This window comes from Hemitrygon akajei, chromosome 4 (assembly GCF_048418815.1).
Source record: "Hemitrygon akajei chromosome 4, sHemAka1.3, whole genome shotgun sequence".
In the NCBI taxonomy this organism is placed as follows: domain Eukaryota; kingdom Metazoa; phylum Chordata; class Chondrichthyes; order Myliobatiformes; family Dasyatidae; genus Hemitrygon; species Hemitrygon akajei.
Window position 1 is genome coordinate 47444470 of NC_133127.1, and position 19764 is coordinate 47464233.

Sequence of the window (19764 nt, forward strand, 5' to 3'; positions counted from 1 at the left end):
TCTCATTAGGTTTTTTGTCACTTCAGAGCCAAATCCAGACCAAGTTCTGATCTTTAATCTGTTACCGAGTTGCCACTCACTTCACATCTTACTGATTTTTTTTTCTCTACCATCTGCGCTTAAGGAGTTTAATGGAATTGGTGAGAGTAGCTCCAAGAATGCAAACGGCTTAATCTCATTGGGGAAAACAACCTGCTTGATTGACACTTTCTAACAGCATGAACTTTCAGATGGAATACAATGTGCGGAAGTGTATGGTCATTCACTTTGGCAGAAGAAATTAAAGGGGCGACTTTTCTAAATGGAGAGAAAATACAAAAAAACTGAAGTGCAAAGGGACTTGGGAGTCCTTGTGCAGGATTTGTGATTTGCAGGTTACTAGGAAAGTTGACGAGGATAAAGCAGTGGATGTTGTCTATATGGACTTCAGTAAGGCCTTTGACAAGGTTCCACACGGAAGGTTAGTTAGGAAGGTTCAATCGTTAGGTATTAATATTGAAGTAGTAAAATAGATTCAACAGTGGCTGGATGGGAGATGCCAGAGAGTAGTGGTGGATAACTGTCAGGTTGGAGGCCGGTGACTAGTCTCAGGGATCTGTACTAGGTCCAATGTTGTTTGTCATATACATTAATGATCTGAATGATGGGGTGGTGAATTGGATTAGTAAGTATGCAGATGATACTAAGATAGGTGGCATTGTGGATAATGAAGTAGTTTTCAAAGCTTGCAGAGAGATTTAGGCCAGTTAGAAGAGTGGGCTGAATGATGGCAGATGGAGTTTAATGCTGATAAGTGTGAGGTGCTACATTTTGGTAGGAATAAACCAAATAGGACATACATGGTAAATGGTAGGGCATTGAGGAATGCAGTAGAACAGAGTGATCTAGGGGAAATGGTGCATAGTTCCCTGAAGGTGGAATTGCATGTGGATAGGGTAGTGAAGAAATCTTTTGGTATACTGGCCTTTATAAATCAGAGCATTGAGTATAGGAGTTGGGATGTAATGTTAAAATTGTACAAGGCATTGATGAGGCCAAATTTGGAGTATTGTGTACATTTCTGGTCACCGAATTATAGGAAAGATGTCAACAACATAGAGAGAGTACAGAGGAGATTTACTAGAATGTTACCTGGGTTTCAGCACCCGAGTTACAGAGAAAGGTTGAACAAGTTAGGTCTTTATTCTTTGGAGCGTGGAAGGTTGAGGGGGGACTTGATAGAGGTATTTAAAATTATGAGGGGGATAGATAGAGTTGACATGGATAGGCTTTTTCCATTGAATGTAGGGTAGATTCAAAAGAGGACATGAGAGTTAAGAGGCAAAAGTTGAGGGGGAACTTCTTTACTCAGAGCGTGGTAGCTGTGTGGAACAAGCTTCCAGTAGAAGTGGTAGAGGCAGGTTCAATTTTGTCATTTAAAGTAAAATTGGATAGGTATATGGACAGGAAAGGAATGGAGGGTAATGGGCTGAGTGCAGGTCAGTGGGACTAGGTGAGAGTAAGCGTTTGGCATAGACTAGAAGGGCCGGGCTGGCTTTTCTCCATGCTGTAATTGTTATCTGGTATATAGTCTGTCGTGAGGAAGACAAATGTAAAGTTAGCATTCATTTCAAGAGGACTGGAATACAAAAGCAAGAATGTTCTAATGTTGAGACTGGTGAGGCCTAATTTAGAATATTATAAGCAGTTTTGGGCCCCTTATCTTGGAAAGGATGTGCTGACACTGGAGAGGGTTCAAAGGAGGCTCATGAAAGTGATTCCAGGATTGAATGGCATGTTATGTGAAGAGAATATGGTGGTTTTCGGCCTGTATTCACTAGAATTCAGAAAAATGAGGGGTTTGAAATTGAAATCTATCAAATGGTGAAAGACCTTGATAGAGTATATGTGGAGAGGATGTTTCCTATGGTAGGAGAGTCTAAGACTAGACGATACAGCCTCAGAATAGAAGAGTGTCCTTTTAGATGAAGATTTCTTTAGCCAAGGAATGATGAATCTGGAATTTGTTGCTACGGGCGGCTGTGGAGGCCAAGTCTATGTATATCTAAGGCAGAGGTCGATGGATTCTTAAATAAGCAGGAAGGGCTATGGGGAAAAGACAGGAGATTGGGACTGAGAGGAAAAATGGATCAAACGTGATGAAATGGTGGAACAGACTGAATGGGCCAAATGACCTCATATATCTTGTGGTCTTTTTTGCTGTCTTCCAAGGTGCTGTGGTGTACTATTTATAAAGTGCATTGCAGCAGGTCATGCATAGTTCTTGAATAGAACCTCCCAAACAATCTAAATGTTGTGGGATGTAAACTTAAGCTCTTTGTATTAAGTTCGAACCTTGCGCAGAGCAAGGTTACCTGCTGATTTTCTTCAGCATCATGTTTATTGCTCCAAGTTCCAGCATCTGCTGTCTCTTGTGTCTCCTGGAGTATTATGTGCAATTTTACTCTTGTTACCCAGCTAGTGAGGTCAAGTTTCACTAGCTGATTTGCTATGTGAGCAGAGATTGAGTAAATCAGGCCTGAATGTTGAGATATTTTAAGAATGAGCAGTGATCTCATGGAAACTTGTAAAGATCTTGCAGAACCTGACAGGCTGGATGCATGGGAAGTATATACCCTGTTGAGTCTAGAACGTGGTGCTGAAATATCAGAATGAGGGGCAAGATATTTAGGACTGTGAGGAAAAATTTCTATATTAAGAGGCTGATGAATCTTTGAGGCTCTTTATCCCAGAACGCAGTGAAGGTTCCAAGTACATTCAAAACAAAGATTGATAGATTTCCAGGTACTTAGGGAACTCGGTGATATGGGCATAGTGCAGGAAAATAGTACTGAGATAGGTCTGCTTTGATTTTGCTAAGGGCTGTATGGTATCCTGCTCCCTTTATTTTAATATCCAGACTGGCTTTTGTTATCACTGAATGAAAAGTAAAACACTGCAAAAGTCTTAAATCTAGTGATTTGTTGAATTTCATCAACAAGAAAACTATATCTAGGAAAAGCTGGGTCCTGCGGAAACATATTCTTGAAGCAACACAAACTGATAGATGAACATTTTCATCATGGCTCAGTTTCATTTTTAATTTTAAAAATCATAATTAATTACATTTGATCTACCTGACTGGATATTTAAAAGTTTCCTGTAAGTTCAATTGGTATATTCTGATATAATTGAACAATATTTCAAATTCATTAATGCCATGATAACTGAGTTAGGGTGGGGGAAGAAAACAATAGGATGACGTGGAACAGGGACCTGCTCCCATGGCAGGGCTCCAGCTTGCTAACCCTTTTCCACACTTCTTTTGAGATATATCTTCTGCCAGATTTCCTAAGGAAATCGGTAGGGGCATGGAACAACTGTTAATCTTTTGTTATTGCAGCACAGGGGTGGAATTGTAGCTTTGCAAATTGAAGCAGTTAGAGCCCTCATCTTATCTTGGAAGGAATCGGGCTAGAATGGATTTGTCTGTCAGTCAGTTCAGCTTTTCTGTACCGTATGTGAAGGGACTATTTCACAATAGGATTTCTTTGCTGTGGTTCTTATTGTCCCTTTCCTATGTCTCCTCCAACTGAAAGACCTCAGCGTTCTTGGTCCTTAAAATTGAGACCATCTCATTATTTTCAGTTTGCTGTTTCCCTTTCTCTAGTTGGCTAGGCCAAATCCTGACCACGTTCTGAACTTCAGTTTGTTACTAGCCTGTCAACTTTCTGAACTCTTCCTGCATCTGGACTTAAGAAGAATGATGAAATTAGTGAATGTTGCTCTAAGAACACAAATTGCGAAGTACCATCCAGAAAAAGCAGCCTGCTTGATTGACACCCCATCCACCAGCTTGGACTTTCACTGTCTTCACCAATGGTTTACCATTAATAAAATGCATTGCAGTAGTTTATGTATAGTTCCTCAATAGAACTTCCCGAGCCCCTTAACTATTATGATGGGATTTAACCTTGTACACCTTGTATTCATCTAAGTACCACCATGACTACCATACTTGTAGAAAACAAGCTGTCAGGAGATTAACTAAATAGTTCAAGTAGGCCACAACATTAAAAGAACTTGCTCTGCAAATTATGTCACAGGTTCCCTTCTGTCCCTCTGAATGGGTTAAAGAGTGATGTGCAATACAGTTTTATCAATTTGGAACATTATAATTGCATATTGATTTGTTGTCTTGGATTAGAACATAGAACAATACAGCACAGTATGGGCCCTTCAGCCCATGATGTTGTTCCATCCTTTTAACCTATTTCTCAATCAATCTAAACCTTCCCTTCTACACCACCAATAACCCCCCATTTTTTTCATCCATGTGCCTATCCAAGGGTCTCTTAAATACCCCTGCTGTATAGGCCACTACCACCATGTCCAGCATTCCAAACACTTACCATTCTGTGTATAAACAAAAACTCACCTCTGACATCTCCCCTAAACCTTTCTTCACTCGCCTTAAAAGGATGTACTCTGGTATTATCCCTTAGCTTTTGCTGCCCTGGTTAAGAGGCACTAGCTGTACACTCTATATCTCTCCTCTTGTACACCTCTATCAAGTTGCCTCTTATCATTCTTCACTTGAAGGAGAAAAGCCCTTCTCACTCAAGCTTTCTTCATAAGCATGTTCTCTAATCCAGGCAGCCTCCTATGTACCCTCTCTAAGGCTTCCACGTCCCCCCTATAATGAGGCAACTAGAACTGTACAAAATACTATTGTGGTCTAACCAGAGTTTTATAGAGCTGCAACATTATCTTGTGGGTTCTTGAACTCGATCCCTTGATTAATGAAAGCCAACACATCATACACCTTTTTATCACCCTACCATTTGCACAGCAACTTTGAGGGATCGATGGACTTGGATCCCAAGATCCCTCTATCTCCACACTGCTAAAAACTCTACGATTAATCATGTATTCTGCCTTCAACTTTCTAAAGTGTATCACTTCACACTCTTCTGGATTGAACTTCATCTGCCTCTTCTCAGCTCAACTCTGTATCCCAGCTTGCCCCGTTGTAATTTTTACACTATCTTCATTAAGATCTTGCACTTTATCACTTACCTGCACTGTGCTTTTATGGTAGCTTTTACACTTTATTCTGTATGTTACTGCTTTACCTTACTCTAGTTCAATGTATTGTGTAATAATTTGCTCTGTTTAAATAGTATGCAAGACTAGCTCTTCACTATATTTTGGTACTTGTGACTATAATAAACGATACCAATATCCACAACACCGCCAATCTTCATCTTCTGCAAACTTGCTAGCCCACCCTAAAGCTACTATAAACATTCACTTTATTGGATACCGAAGTGGAACCCAGTGTGATCTTCTGCTGCTGTAGCCCATCCACTTCAAGGTGCAACATATTGTGCATTCAGAGATGCTCCTCTGCACACCACTGTTGTAATGCCACCTTCCTGTTAGCTTGAACTAGTTAGGCTATCTCCTCTGATTTCATTAACAAGGCTTATTTGCCCATAGAGCTGCTGCTCACTGGATGTTTCTTTTACTGTTTTTCGTACCATTCTTTGCAGACTCCAGAGACTGGTGTGTGTGAAAATTCCAGGTGATTAACAGTCATTCCACGGATAAAGTCACTTGGATCATATTTCTTTCCCATTCTGATGTTTGTTTTGAACAACAACTGAGCCTCTTGACCACGTCTGCATGCTTTTATGCATTGAGTTGCTGCCGCATGGTTAGCTGATCAGGTATCTGCATTAACGAGTAGGTGTACTGAGTAAAGGTTCAAATGAAGCATTCTACAAAAATCATGAAGTTAAAGTAGCCATTTTCTTTCTTTGTATAAGGTTAAAATGAAAAGGTTCAAAGGTTCAGTGTTAATTAATAACCACATTTTAAAAGTGGCATTTGTTTAACCTTTGGCTTATGATAGTTGCAGTATGAAATTGTGGACTGTTTACATATCAAGTGAAGGTCAGGCTGGTAAGCTGTTGCCCTTAACAACAAAAACAGCAGGCAAAGAATATAGTTAGGAAAGGGTAATAACAAGGTCAACTCAAGTCATATGCACAAGTATAGTGAGGTATAGGTACAATGGGATAAAAACTTGCTTACAGCAGCTTTAAGGCACATATTCAGGCAACATGCAACATAAGTTAGACAAGATAGTGAAGATTAAGCATCCTTTGGCTCACTGAGTTCATGCTGGAGACGTATTGGGCTTGAAAGTATGAAGTCACACCCTCTGTGTGGGAAATCCAGAGGGAGGAGTTTGGGCTTGTAATCTTTCTATAACTTATGAAAATGTCTAGATCTTGAAACTATGCCACAATATAAAAACAAATATTTATTATCTTTCGGCTCAGACCTGAGATATTGTGCTCATAGCCAGCAAGTTATTTTTGGTCCTGTTTAAGGAAGTGTGGAATCCTGTTCATATACGATTGGATCCAATAAATAATAATAAGATAATTGTCCAAATTATCTTTAGTTGTGTTGATTGACATTAGCTGAGCAGATTCCACAGATACGTAATACACTCGCCTTGTATTTGTCTTGTATCTAATGTACTAGAAGAACTAATAAACACTTAAGTACTCAATTGCTGTAAAACACTTTGGGTTGTCCTAAGATACAGTAGATTCCAAATGAAAGCATTTCCCTTTGAGTCTTTAAACTCTTCATTTGTAATCCTTCTTTCCTCTTTATCCCATGCTCTGAGTCAGGTTTTTTATAGAATAAAACAGTTTATTTTTATAGTGAAGCTGCAACATGTTCTAAGACATAGAAAAAGAAACAATGCTTATTTTGCCAAAGATTCTATAGAATATATAATATATACTTGCATAATAGAATATATCATTGTTGCTCATTATTACAAGTCATTGTTTACTTTGATTGCAGAAAATTGATTTTAGTAGCTTTGCACAATCTTCAGTCAGGTTTGACTTTTTAGAATCTTCAACATTAGTTTCAAAGAATCCATTTTGTGACTTGGATAAAAGAGAACATCAGGGAGTATTTTATTAAGTTTCATGAGTTTTACTACAGTAGTCATCAGTCAGTTTTATTATCAAAGTTCATTTATGTCATTATATACAATCCTGCGATTCATTTTCTTGTGGGCATACTCAATAAACCAATAATAGAAAAGAATCAAAGAAAGACTGCCCACTAGGGCATTCAGCTAGAATGCAAGAAGACAATAAACTGCAAATACAAAAAGAAGAAATAATAATAAACAAGTAATAAATATCGAGAATATGAGATGAAAAGTCCTTGAAAGTAAGTCCATTGGTTATGGGAACATTTCAATGGTGGGGCAAGTAAAGTTGAATGAAGTTGCCACTTTGGTTCAAGAGCCTAATGGCTGAGGCGTAGTAACTGTTCCTGAACCTGGTGTGTGAGTTCTGAAGCACCTTTACCACCTTCCTGATGGCAGCAATGAGAAGAGAGAAATTCCTGGGTAGTGGGGGTCCCTGGTAGTAGATGCTGTTTTCCTGCATTGTATTTCATGTAGATGTGTTCAGTGGTTGGGAGTGGTTTACCTGTGATAGACTGGGCTGTATCCACTACTTTTGGTAATACTTTTTTTACTTTTTCTCTGTTAAAGGACAGGAGGCCCATTATTGCATTAGAGTTTCAACTTAGATTCTGTGAACCCAATTGCATACTGATGCTAAGAACATTAATTGGCATATGAAGAGGGTAAAGAATGAGAAATTTATTTATTTGTGTATCAAGCTTGATCCTCTACAATATCAGCTCACAGAGCTCATTGGGAAATAATAGGCCTAAGGTCTCTTGTTAGTTAGTATCAGTTCAAATATTTAAAATCCTGTAGCATTTTTCTGAAATCTTTTAAATTTATTTTTGTTGAACTTATTAAATTTCCACATTAGTCTCATTGAACTTCTGGGTTAATTTATGGTAATATTCGCAGACCAGGTATTATGTCTAGAGGGAGAAACAGAATAATAATTTCAGGTCAAAATCTTTCATCTGTACTTGAACTGGAAATGTTAATATTGTTTCACTTTCTTGATAGGTACAGCCTGACCTGTTGAGATATTCTAGCGTTCTTTTTACTTTCTCAGATTTCCAGAATTCTATCTCGAATCATATTTTATAATGTTTAATCTGTTCTAGACATTGGACCTTGCAAAGCCCCAGGGGAAATACAAGGCATGCAAAATTACTGGTGGCAAGTTGTATTCAATCTTATTAACATACACTAACACATTTAAATCCATTTAAAACCAAATAAGTATAGCTGAGAATAAGTGAAGCTATTATCCTTGCATCAATAATGCTCCTGTGGAGCTTAAGGATTTCTCATTATTTATCATTGCTCCTGCCCCTTACACTAGAATCATTCTATTTATTTTTCTTTTAATTCTCCCCATTACCTGTGGTAGAGTGAAGATGATGATGTTAGGTATTAGGTTCTATTAATATTCTTGCAAATTGCTTGTTTGTATTTTTATACTGAAATAAGTTAATCCCCATCATAATGGAGCACCTGTATCCACCTATCTGCCAGCTGCTGCTCCACTCCTTCCTTCCACCTCTTTATACTGACTGTCTCCCCTCTTTCAGCCTAAGTGAAGCACCTTGACTGGAAATATTGTCCACTTCCTTGAGTTTCTTTAGCGCATTGTTAGTTGTTCTTAATTCCAAGCCTACACAGTTAATATTTATCAAAGGGAACAGCTATTGATTAAAGCAACTAGTCTCAAATAATTCACCAGACACACTCACAGCACCTTGATCAAATTAGAACAAGATAATTAGGAATCTTGGTGCTGCCACCCTGCACCAAACTCATTTTGTTCCTTGCTTTGTAATGCTTGTATTATACACATTTCCACTCTCATTAAGGACTAACATTAAATTCTACCATACTGGTTCATGTATCTTGTACTGACAGCACTTCAAAATATTTCACCATATCAAAATGTCATGGAATGCACTTAAACATTTAAACTTAAATGATATGTAAATTCTGTTACCTTTGACAGTTCTTTCAAACTCCAAAGTGGAATGCTGTATTGACTCCAACATTATGTTTACAGTTCCATTGCACCTTTAGACTCTATAATGAGTCAATCTATAGCTGAGGAAGCAATTACCCCCTCCTGTTAGATTGTTTGAGGTAACTTATTTTTTATTCTTTCTTACAACTCTTCTAATGTTTCTATATCTGTGCACTTGTAATGCAATCGTGACACTAATTTCCTTTGGGATCAGTAAAGTATCCATCTGTCTTTAGCATCTGGTAAATTCAATGCAACTATGTTTGCTAAGAAAATCCTTAGTTGTGTTCTGGCCTAATCTTTAGCAGACATTGAGTTATATTATGAAGAATGATTATGTTTGAGCTTGATGATCAGATGACCTGGTATCACAATGATCATCAATCCTCTGATCCGATGACTTCGCTCACTGTACTGAAAGATACTTTAAGAGTCTCTAAGTAGGGTTAAATTTTCATTGATGGACTAATATTTTTGCTTTTACCAGGTAGCTGCTACAACAGGGCATTCAGTGATTTTGGTGGATCAGACTGAAGATATCTTAAAGAACTCATTGAAGAGCATTGGAGCCAGCATTCAGCGTATAAGCAAGAAGAAGTTTGTAGATAAGCCTGAGGTGATGCTCTAACAGTTAAGAACTCACTGCATTTGTGCACATTAGATCCCTATTTGTTAATATATATTGGCTGAAGCTATTTCAATGCAAGTCTGTACATTAGGTGAATAATCATACTGTCTAGATTGTTTAACCTAATTCTGTTTTTAATCAAATGATAATAATTAGAAGCTACAGATCTAAAACAATGTCAAGCTTTTAATTTTAAGTTGCTGTTGGGGTGCACCTGCTGATTGAAACCCATAAGTTTAGTATTGTATATATATTTTAATTTCCTCTGTTTTATTTTGTCCTGCAACTAAATTTAAGGTTTAACTCCAGAATTACTTCCCTCATGTGTAGTCTGTGATGTTGTATGTTGGGGTTCAATTTGGATGCAGAGGATGTTGCAGCTGAGCCCAGTTACTGAATTTGAAACAGTACTTATTCCATCTCTATGCCAGGTAAAGCTGACCAATTCCAAGCAGGGGCTGACTCTGCCATTGTTTTGGCACAATGCATTGGTTGCACAATCGGGTCATGTACCACAACAATCCTTCAAAAGTAGCGGTGTATTGTGCTGATCTTAGACTGTAATTTCTGTGTGTTGCTCACCAAATAATGGGATTGTTATTTTGTTTTGCTTTATGCCAATTAGCAGATTTCTAAGCATATGTTTATTAAATGGCAACATATTGGTCCAATATGTCATAATTGGGAAGTGTTTTATACAGCTACCGCAATAAATATGAATTGGCACGTTCTATCTAATGAACAATTGTAATCCAAGAAAAAATCCCCAGAGTGCCAATATCTGTGTTATAGAATTAATCAGAGGCTTGTATGTTTTATACCACGTTTAGTTTTTAGATAAATGTTTCAAAGCATTTCAGAGTTGTGGAAAAAGCAATGCCAAGTCAAGAATTAATACGTGCCACTTAAAGCTGACATCAAAAAATATTGTCTTATGGAGTGCTTTAGAACAAGAGAATGTGGTTTCGACTTGGAGGATAATTTCAATGAGCTTGACCTCAATTACAGGAGGATGACTGAAGCTATGATGGGAGGGATTGTACACCAGATGAAAGGGAAGGAAGATTGGTTCATTGGTGGTGTACCTCTGGAGCAAGTTGCAAAGGATTTGGAATGGAGATTGTTTTAAGTTTGTTGCACAAGTTTGCAGCACTGGGTTGATACATGACTGTGACTTGATTTGTGCAAAGCAGCACAAGGTATTGGACAACCTAGTTATTTAGAACCATGGATGATTTGAGATGCAAAGAAGGGAGCAATAGGGCTGAGCATTTTCAGTTTCTCTGTAAATCCCTTTTCTAAAGGTCTACATGCAGAAAATTAAGGTGGGTGAGCAAAAATTGAACTTTTGAGTGATTCTGAAATTGACAAAAAAAGTGTTGGACAATGAAACTGTTGGCATTCAGTTTACTGACTGCAGTGTTATAGATGAAAGGAGAGCAAAGCTGAAGTAATTTCTCTGTGTAGTATAATTGTGAAAAGGACATTCTTGTCAGTGGTTATGAGAGTCTCACAGAGGATGGTGCAGCTCATCAGAGAGGATATTCATTACAGATTTTGGAGAACCAGCAACCATAGATTCAGAGGGTCATAGAAAAGTACAGCATAGAAATCTTGGAGATGATTACACTGGAAAAGAGTTTGAGGAGAAAGAGAACTTGGAAATATGGGCAATAAGTGAGTTCTTGCCAGTATCCTTCATAACACAGGAACAAATGACTAAGAAGCTTGATCTATTTCCTCTTGCTTATGTGCACCTCTATAGTATGAGCAATATTGGGATCTTGCTGTGTGGAAAATCATGGATGTGAATTCACATCCATCTGCAACACAATTTCTGGGATACAAATGTATTGAGCTAATCATAAATCTGATTCCATTTTGTGAATGTCTGTTAAGACTCCTTATAGTGCTCCATGTGTGGAGTTGAGTGGTAATGGCTGTGATTATCTCGCCTACATATTGGACCATATTTTTTCTTTTGATCTAAAACTTCAAAGCTTAAAATTTAAACAAATCAGGCCTTTATGGAACAGACATAATTAAAATCTAAAACTTCTGCTGTAGTTTGCAGTTTAACCTCAGTTTTTCAACAACCACAGCTAAATTGTAACAGAAGCTATAAGTAGACGTTCAGATACGTCACTGTAGAGTGTACACCAGCATGAATGCATTCTGCTTAGTTGAGTGTTATATACTTTAAGTTCACATTTGTTTCTACTAAGCTGTTACAAGGGAAAAATGTGATAGAAATTTCAGAATCAAATTGCTGTGTCTTAAATTTAAAAAAAAATAGAGGACAAGCCTTGGGTCACTGAACAATTTCCTTCTATTTAAGAACTGAATTGGTAACTGACCCAACATTTAGGTGGTTCTCATTTATATCCAGAGCAGCTCTGATAATGTGATTGTGGTTGCTTTCAGAAATGTGGATGTAAACTATTACACTCTCCAAGACTTCTTTGGTTTTAGGAACATTATTAATTATAAGTAACAATTATATTGGAGCAATCATTTTATTCTCGAAAAAGAATCACTGCATTTCAAGATGCTTATCAAAATGGTGTATAAACTAATGGGTAGCGCATTTTATTATTTGTCAATGTACGGTATTCTATCACAAGTTTGATTACTGAATATAAGAAGGATGAAAATCAGGCTTTGCTGGTCATTATTGCTCTCTTCCAACAATAGGCAGGTGCAGAGTTTGTTCAGCAGACTCTTCAGAAAATCAGTACGAGTACGGATCCTGCTTCTGCAGTCCAAAACACAGACCTGGTTGTGGAAGCAATTATGGAAAATATTAATGTTAAGCAAGAACTTTTCAAAAAATTGGATCAGTGTGCTTCAAAGTAAGTATATGAGTTGTATTTTGTTCCCTGAATAATTAAAAAATAAATACTTGTTTTTTAAAGTGGTGCACTTCACCAATTAAATACTTCCTGCATGAAACCCAGCAGCCAACTTGTAGACACAAGTTGCCACAACAAGATGATTAACAGATAACCTTGTATGATAATGATTGGAAAAATATTGACCAGGTGATGTGAAAATTCTCCTTTCGTGACATCGAGTCTTTTGCATCACCTGTGAGAGAGCACACAGTTTAACATCTCAGCTGACTCAATATCTTCTTTAGTAAGATGTACAATATTCACAATATCTTCTCAGTACATCACATGGTTCTTTGTTGAAGTCTTCCATTGAACAATATTTGTTTCATTGCGGAATGCTTGATGTATTTTGTTAAATGGGAACTAATGAATCTGTAGAGGTTAATAGAGAACTTTCAACCAAGTATGCCAGTTTTGATGTTTAGTGAATGGATCATGCTGAAGGTTGCCTTAGAATTTTTTAAATAACCAAAGTATTGAATAATTGCCTGGTGCCAATGAATCCCTGATCAGTATTTTTTAAAAATACTTCATAAGTTCATTTAAATTAAAAGGAGGTTCACATAGATTAGGAGGAGAAATTCATTCTTAGTTATTGACATGACAGTGTTACGAACCCCGTAACTGGGTTACTTACCAGCAAAGATAGAGGCGTCCGTTGGAGTCTGGTGATACTATGTTTTTTACAGTACTTATTAGTAAAAATACACAAAAATAATATCAATGCAAATATACAGAAAATATACGTTGTCAATACTAAACCTAAAAGTGCGGGTATAATAATAATCAGTAAGAAATAAGCTCTATCGTTGTCTAGGGGATAATGAATTGTCCGATGGAAATATAAAGTTCAGTTCAGTTCACACAGGCTCCAGTGTTTGTTTGTCGCTGTGTTGCAATTGTTGGAGAGAGAGAGAGATAGAAGAATGGGAACAGTTACCGCTATTGTTTTTGCCAACCTTCCTTTATGATTTTGATCCGTCGGTGTCTCGTTGTTGTGGCCGTTCAAGTATGACCTCTCCTTTAGCTAAACCGTTCTTCCGTGATGAGCCCGCCACCCAGGCCAGGGAGGACACACACGAGCTCTCACCGGCTTTCGCTATAAAACGCTGTCACTGGATTTCTAGCGTTTCTCCTGGTGCGTCTGAGAGGTGTTCCCCAGACCCGACTTTTATCCTCACTCACGGGGTCTCAGATGTCAATCAGGTTGGGATGATGCAATCCCTCAACCAGACCACTCTGGCTGTCCCCTGAGGGGTTTCAATGAATAGTACAGTACTCAATACACAATTCCTTCTCCAAGAGACAATAGCAGTAATCAGTGGTTCCGTTCTGCTTTTGTTAGGAGACATTCCACCTTGTTGTGTATTCTGCGTTGTCTATAACAACTGCCTTTGCTGTGATCCTGTGTCTCTCTCTCTCATTATTGACATGATGTGTATCTCTCTCATTTCCTGGGTATCAGACCCGAAATAATAGTGATTTTGCGATTCTCAAAAAAGGGGGGGGGGGGGCGACTTTGCTCCCTTCATTCGTAACACCCCCCCATCCTTCTAAGGATTTTTACCACAGGGAAAAATTAACTAATACAGAGTCTTACAGAATTTCAGAATCTTAACACAATACAAAAGAGTTTTTTTTTCACTACAGAGTAATATGTTTATACATTCAATTCAGCATCTAGATAAACAGTCAGTGAGCACATTATCACTTTTTTTAATATCTTAATATCTTGCACCTTAATAAATTCCTGTAGCATCAGACTCCAATTTAATAACCACCTATTTTTATTCCTTTTCTTCAGCAAAACAAAACTAAAGAGTTGTGATCTTAGCTTACGTGTATATTACAAAAGTTTATGCAAATACTAATCTTTATTTTACTTTCAAACTTAACAGTCAATCTTCCATGGGGATGACTTTATTATTTACATGCTTTGTCGAAATCCCTTAAAACCAGATCCTGTTATTTAAAGTGGCATCCCGTCAATCCTCGCCCCTTTTCCAGTTAACTCTAACGTGGTTAGCTTGTGCACCAGTGTGGAATAGGCTTTTGTATGCTCCTTTCACAGGAGTTATTTTATCAACAATGTTTTCCAAACTTAGCCCATTTTCTGAACTTCCACACAATTCTTTATTTTTAAGCAAGTCATTAGTTTTATCTTCAGGACCCTTCATTCTATTGGTTTTCAGTTTAATATCTGCAAGTGATCCCTCTTTGTCCAAACAACATTTCAAATTCTGCCTCTTCACAGCACACCCTTGAATAACATTAGCGAGTGGGGCACCTTTACATTCCAAATCAAACTGTAATTGATTCGCAGGCACCTTGTTAACAAGCCATTGTTCCTTCAGCCTGGTTACTGCTTCTGACACCAATCCAGACTTTAAATTTTCTTCATTCAATTTAGGAACTACACTTTTCCCTTCTCCTTCAATAATAATATCCACATCACCACCTTCTATCTCCTCACTAACTTTTAACACACCTTCGAACACAAACAACTGGGAATTCTCACTTCCCACTAGTACCAAGGTTAACCCTTTCTTCACTGAACCAAGTCCATCTGACCCACAAGGACTGCATTCCTTTTTAACTGAATCAGATACCTCAGACTTTTCCTGAGTTTCATTACTAGGTTCAGTACCACATGCATCCACATCTTGAACACACTCAAACGGAACATCTACCTCTTCCAGGCTTTCAATACCCGTCCCCTTTTCAAATTCTAAATTCCTCTGATCCTCCCAGTTACTCTCTGGGCAACTCCCTTCCGGAGTAAACTCAACCCTGCAGGCTGAAACAACCTCATCTGCCAACCCAGCAGACTCCTTCAAGGTAATGGCATCCTTTTCATCTAGGACTGCCCTTATTTCATTATCGGGAACACATTTAAATTCTTCAACTTCTTCAAACAGTTCTGTCAAGCCAGACAGATCATCCATGTCCAACCCTGGACCTTCTAACAGCCTTATCTGTTTCTCATTTTTAGTCCGTGCCTCTATAAATTTCCTCCTGGCTAAGGGTAGGTCTACCTCTTCTCCTTTACTCTCTTTCACCTCCCTATTCTCCGTTTTACCACCCTCTAACCCCTCTTGGTACAGGGTCGGTAAAAACGTCTCAGCCAAATCCACACTGGACTGATTTAAACTGGTCTCTTTCTCAGCTGCCTTTCTCGACATGCTGCGAGTGGTCGCGCATGTGGGATAGATCTTGGAACCTAGGGCCGGGTCCTCAACACTTACAGGCTTGCTCGTCAGCTTCATTGCTGACCAAACCTCACCACCGGCTAAATCGTTACCCAGAAGGATGTCCACGCCTTCTCTCGGAAATTCTGATCGCACCCCTATTTCAACTGGTCCAGATACCAGCTCACAATTTATAATGATCCTATGCAAAGGTACAGCTTCTGTCCCTTTTCCTATGCCTCTCAAAGCTATCTCTCCAGTCTCAGGACCAAAATTTAGTACCTTACTGAGAATCAATGACTGCTCAGCTCCAGTATCTCTCCAGATCCGCACGGGAACTGGTGTTTCTCCCTCTTTCACAGACACGGTCCCTTCTGAAATAAATTTCTCACGCCCCTCTCGTATTCTATCTACCTGGGGCTTTCTCGTCGATTTACTGATCAACAATATACACCCTGTAGGGACTGCTGCTTTCCCTTTTCCTGTCTCCTTCCTCGGAGCAAAGCACTTAGATGCAATATGACCCACCTTTCCACAATTGAAACAGGTCAAGCCAGGAACCCTCCTGCCATCTTGCCTTTCTTCCTCCTTATTTTTACCACTAGCTCCCGGCTGAATCTCTGCTTCAGCCGGCGGGCTTTCTCTACCGTTCCTACGGTCTTTCTGGTAACTCTTATTCGAGGAAAACTTTGTCTTGTGGGTTAGGGCATATTCATCTGCGAACCTGGCAAATTTGGATATGGACTTATTCGGTTTCTCGTTCAAATACATCCGGATATCATCTGAAACACAACCTTTAAATTCCTCAGTCAGAATTAACTCCCTTAAACGCCGAAAATCTTCTTCCACCATTTCTGCTGCACACCAGCGATCCAAGAGCACACCCTTCTCATAGGCAAACTCTGCATACGTCTGATTCCACACTTTCTTTAAATTTCTGAACTTTTGTCTATAGGCCTCAGGTACCAATTCGTAGGCCCGAAGAATGGCCTGTTTTACTTCCTCGTAATCCTCATACTCCTCCTCCTCCACCACAGACAACGCCGCATATGTCCGTTGTGTCTTCCCTTTTAACACACTTTGTAACAACGCCGCCCACTGATCTCTGGGCCACTTCTGATTCACTGCCACCTTTTCAAAATGCAAGAAATAACTATCAACATCTGTCTCCTCAAACAGAGGTACTAACCTAAACTCCCTACTAACATTAAACCTCTCCTCTCGGTCTGGCCCTTGAGCTCTTCGCTCTTTCCTTAACTTCTCCATGTCCAGCTCATGCTGCCTCTGTTTCTCCTTCTCCTCATACTCCCTGTCCTTTTCAGCTCTTTCCTTCTCCTTTTCAGCTGCTTCCAGCTGTTTTAACTTAATTTCATGTTCCAACCTTAATTTTCCCAACTCTAACAGAGCCGTCCCAATAGCTGGTACCTTTTCAGGGATATTTTCCAATACCTCAGCCTAAAACACATTCTTCTCAATATAATACTGAGTTATGGCCCTCCGCATCTCCCACTTTTTCATTGACGACCTCATCTCTGCGAGATTTAGTCCTTTCGCAATATTTACCAAGTCCGACTTTGTGGCCCCCTCTAGTGCCTTCAAAGTCGGGTTTTGTGTAAATTCGTCTACGTCCATTTTTGTTGGTTTCCCGTCTGGCTACCCACGCAACCAGATCCAAGTTTGGACTTAAAAGCCCAGTTTACTGGCCCTCCAATTTGGTATCAAATCTCGAGACGAGGCCCCAAGTTGTTACGAACCCCGTAACTGGGTTACTTACCAGCAAAGATAGAGGCGTCCATTGGAGTCTGGTGATACTATTTTTTTTACAGTATTTATTAGTAAAAATACACAAAAATAATATCAATGCAAATATACAGATAATATACGTCATCAATACTAAACCTAAAAGTGCGGGTATAATAATAATCAATAAGAAATAAGCTCTATCGTTGTCTAGGGGATAATGAATTGTCCGATGGAAATATAAAGTTGGTTTCAGTTCACACAGGCTCCAGTGTTTGTTTGTCGCTGTGTTGCAATTGTTGGAGAGAGAGAGAGATAGAAGAATGGGAACAGTTACCGCTATTGTTTTTGCCAACCTTCCTTTATGATTTCGATCCGTCGGTGTCTCGTTGTTGTGGCCGTTCAAGTATGACCTCTCCTTTAGCTAAACCGTTCTTCCGTGATGAGCCCGCCACCCAGGCCAGGGAGGACACACACGAGCTCTCACCGGTTTTCACTATAAAACGCTGTCACTGGATTTCTAGCGTTTCTCCTGGTGTGTCTGAGAGGTGTTCCCCAGACCCGACTTTTATCCTCACTCACAGGGTCTCAGATGTCAATCAGGTTGGGATGATGCAATTCCTCAACCAGACCACTCTGGCTGTCCCCTGAGGGGTTTCAATGAATAGTACAGTACTCAATACACAATTCCTTCTCCAAGAGACAATAGCAGTAATCAGTGGTTCCGTTCTGCTTTTGTTAGGAGACATTCCACCTTGTTGTGTATTCTGCGTTGTCTATAACAACTGCCTTTGCTGTGATCCTGCGTCTCTCTCTCTCATTACTGATATGATGTGTATCTCTCTCATTTCCTGGGTATCAGACCCGAAATAATAGCGATTTTGCGATTCTCAAAAGGGGGGACGACGACTTTGCTCTCTTCATTCGTAACAATAGAAACTTCCAAAATTCAATTACATTCAAGTTAATTCTTTTCAATGGCATTAAATTTCAGAGATGAAGTACCATGAATGGCCAATTTTGTGTTGTATGTTTAGAGTAAGTGACCAATGATACTTCTGTCCTCTATTGTATATTATTGACATTTAGCTTATGATATGGAAATATTGGCACATTTAAGTGAGATAGAAACCTAATGAAAGTTGGAAAGGTTTTGGAAATGGTTAAATCTTCAATAATAATTATTCTGTGTTTTATTGTGTTTACTCTTGATTGTAAAACAAGGAGCTTTAATGAAAAATGTATTATAGAACGTTTGTTGCAATCATTTGGGCATTGTCAGATACAATTGGTCATGGGTAACAATAATGGACTTCAACTCCAGGAAGATTATAATCTTATGCCCAGCACACCTTTCACTGTATCACTGGAAAATATTCCTTCATTGTCAATACACCACGATTCTGAAACAACTTGCCCAACAACTGTGAGGGAATTTTCAATGTAAATACAGCAATAGTTTTTTTAAAAATGACTGAACCTCATCTATTCTTTGTTCTCTTTATTTTTCTGATAGGAATACTATTTTTGCCAGCAATACTTCATCACTGTCAATCACAGAAATAGCAAGTGCTACAACTAGACAAGACCGATTTGGTGGGCTCCATTTTTTCAACCCTGTACCCATGATGAAGCTAGTGGAGGTTTGTTTATGCTGTTTGCAAATGTAAAGGAAAAAAAAGTAAATGAGGTATAGAAATTGTAAAGCTGCTCGCAGGTGTATTCTATTAAATTAGCTATGTTGTTCCTGTAAGTAAAAGTTGTACAAAGTCTAGCCATTGGACAGCTTCTGCTTATAAGAATATCCTAGCCAATACTAGTATTTCATAATACAGAGTTTCTAGCATAAAGTAAACCAAGTAAGTTTGTGCTAACATTTGTATTCTCCACATTATCTCTTCTTCCTCTCTTCATCCAACTTTATCAGCATAACCCTCCATTCCTTTCTCAGAATAACAGAAATGTGTTTCTCTTAAATGCCTCAGCGCCATTTCCCTTAATTGGTAAATATTTTCTAAATTCTACCACATTCTGAATAAACTTTCATATGAGCTGTTGGATTTACTAGTTACTATTTTGCCTTTAGGTCTTCCCTCAGATGAAGAAATAGTTCCATATCTTTCCTATTAAAGATTTTCATGATTCTGAGGACTTCAACAGATTCCCTTCATCCCGTTCTTTTCCTGAGGAGAGCCCCAGCCTCTTTAGTCTCTGCAAATGAATAATTTATTAACTTTATCATTTCTTACTCTTTGACATCAGTTGTAGGATGTGGGAAGTCAGGGCGAGCAAAAGGTGCATCCAGCTGCAGCTCC

The 19764-nt window shown here is 38.7% G+C and overlaps 1 protein-coding gene across 1 annotated transcript in view; it reads left to right on the top strand.

Annotated features, from left to right (window-relative positions):
- The window catches only part of hadh (hydroxyacyl-CoA dehydrogenase), a 42083-nt gene that overhangs the window by 699 nt on the left and 21620 nt on the right, over positions 1-19764 (top strand). Inside the window, exons 2-4 of the mRNA XM_073042505.1 lie at positions 9487-9615; positions 12322-12479; positions 18966-19092. Of these exons, the coding sequence (XP_072898606.1) occupies positions 9487-9615; positions 12322-12479; positions 18966-19092 (414 nt within the window). The remainder of the gene's footprint in view (positions 1-9486; positions 9616-12321; positions 12480-18965; positions 19093-19764) is intronic.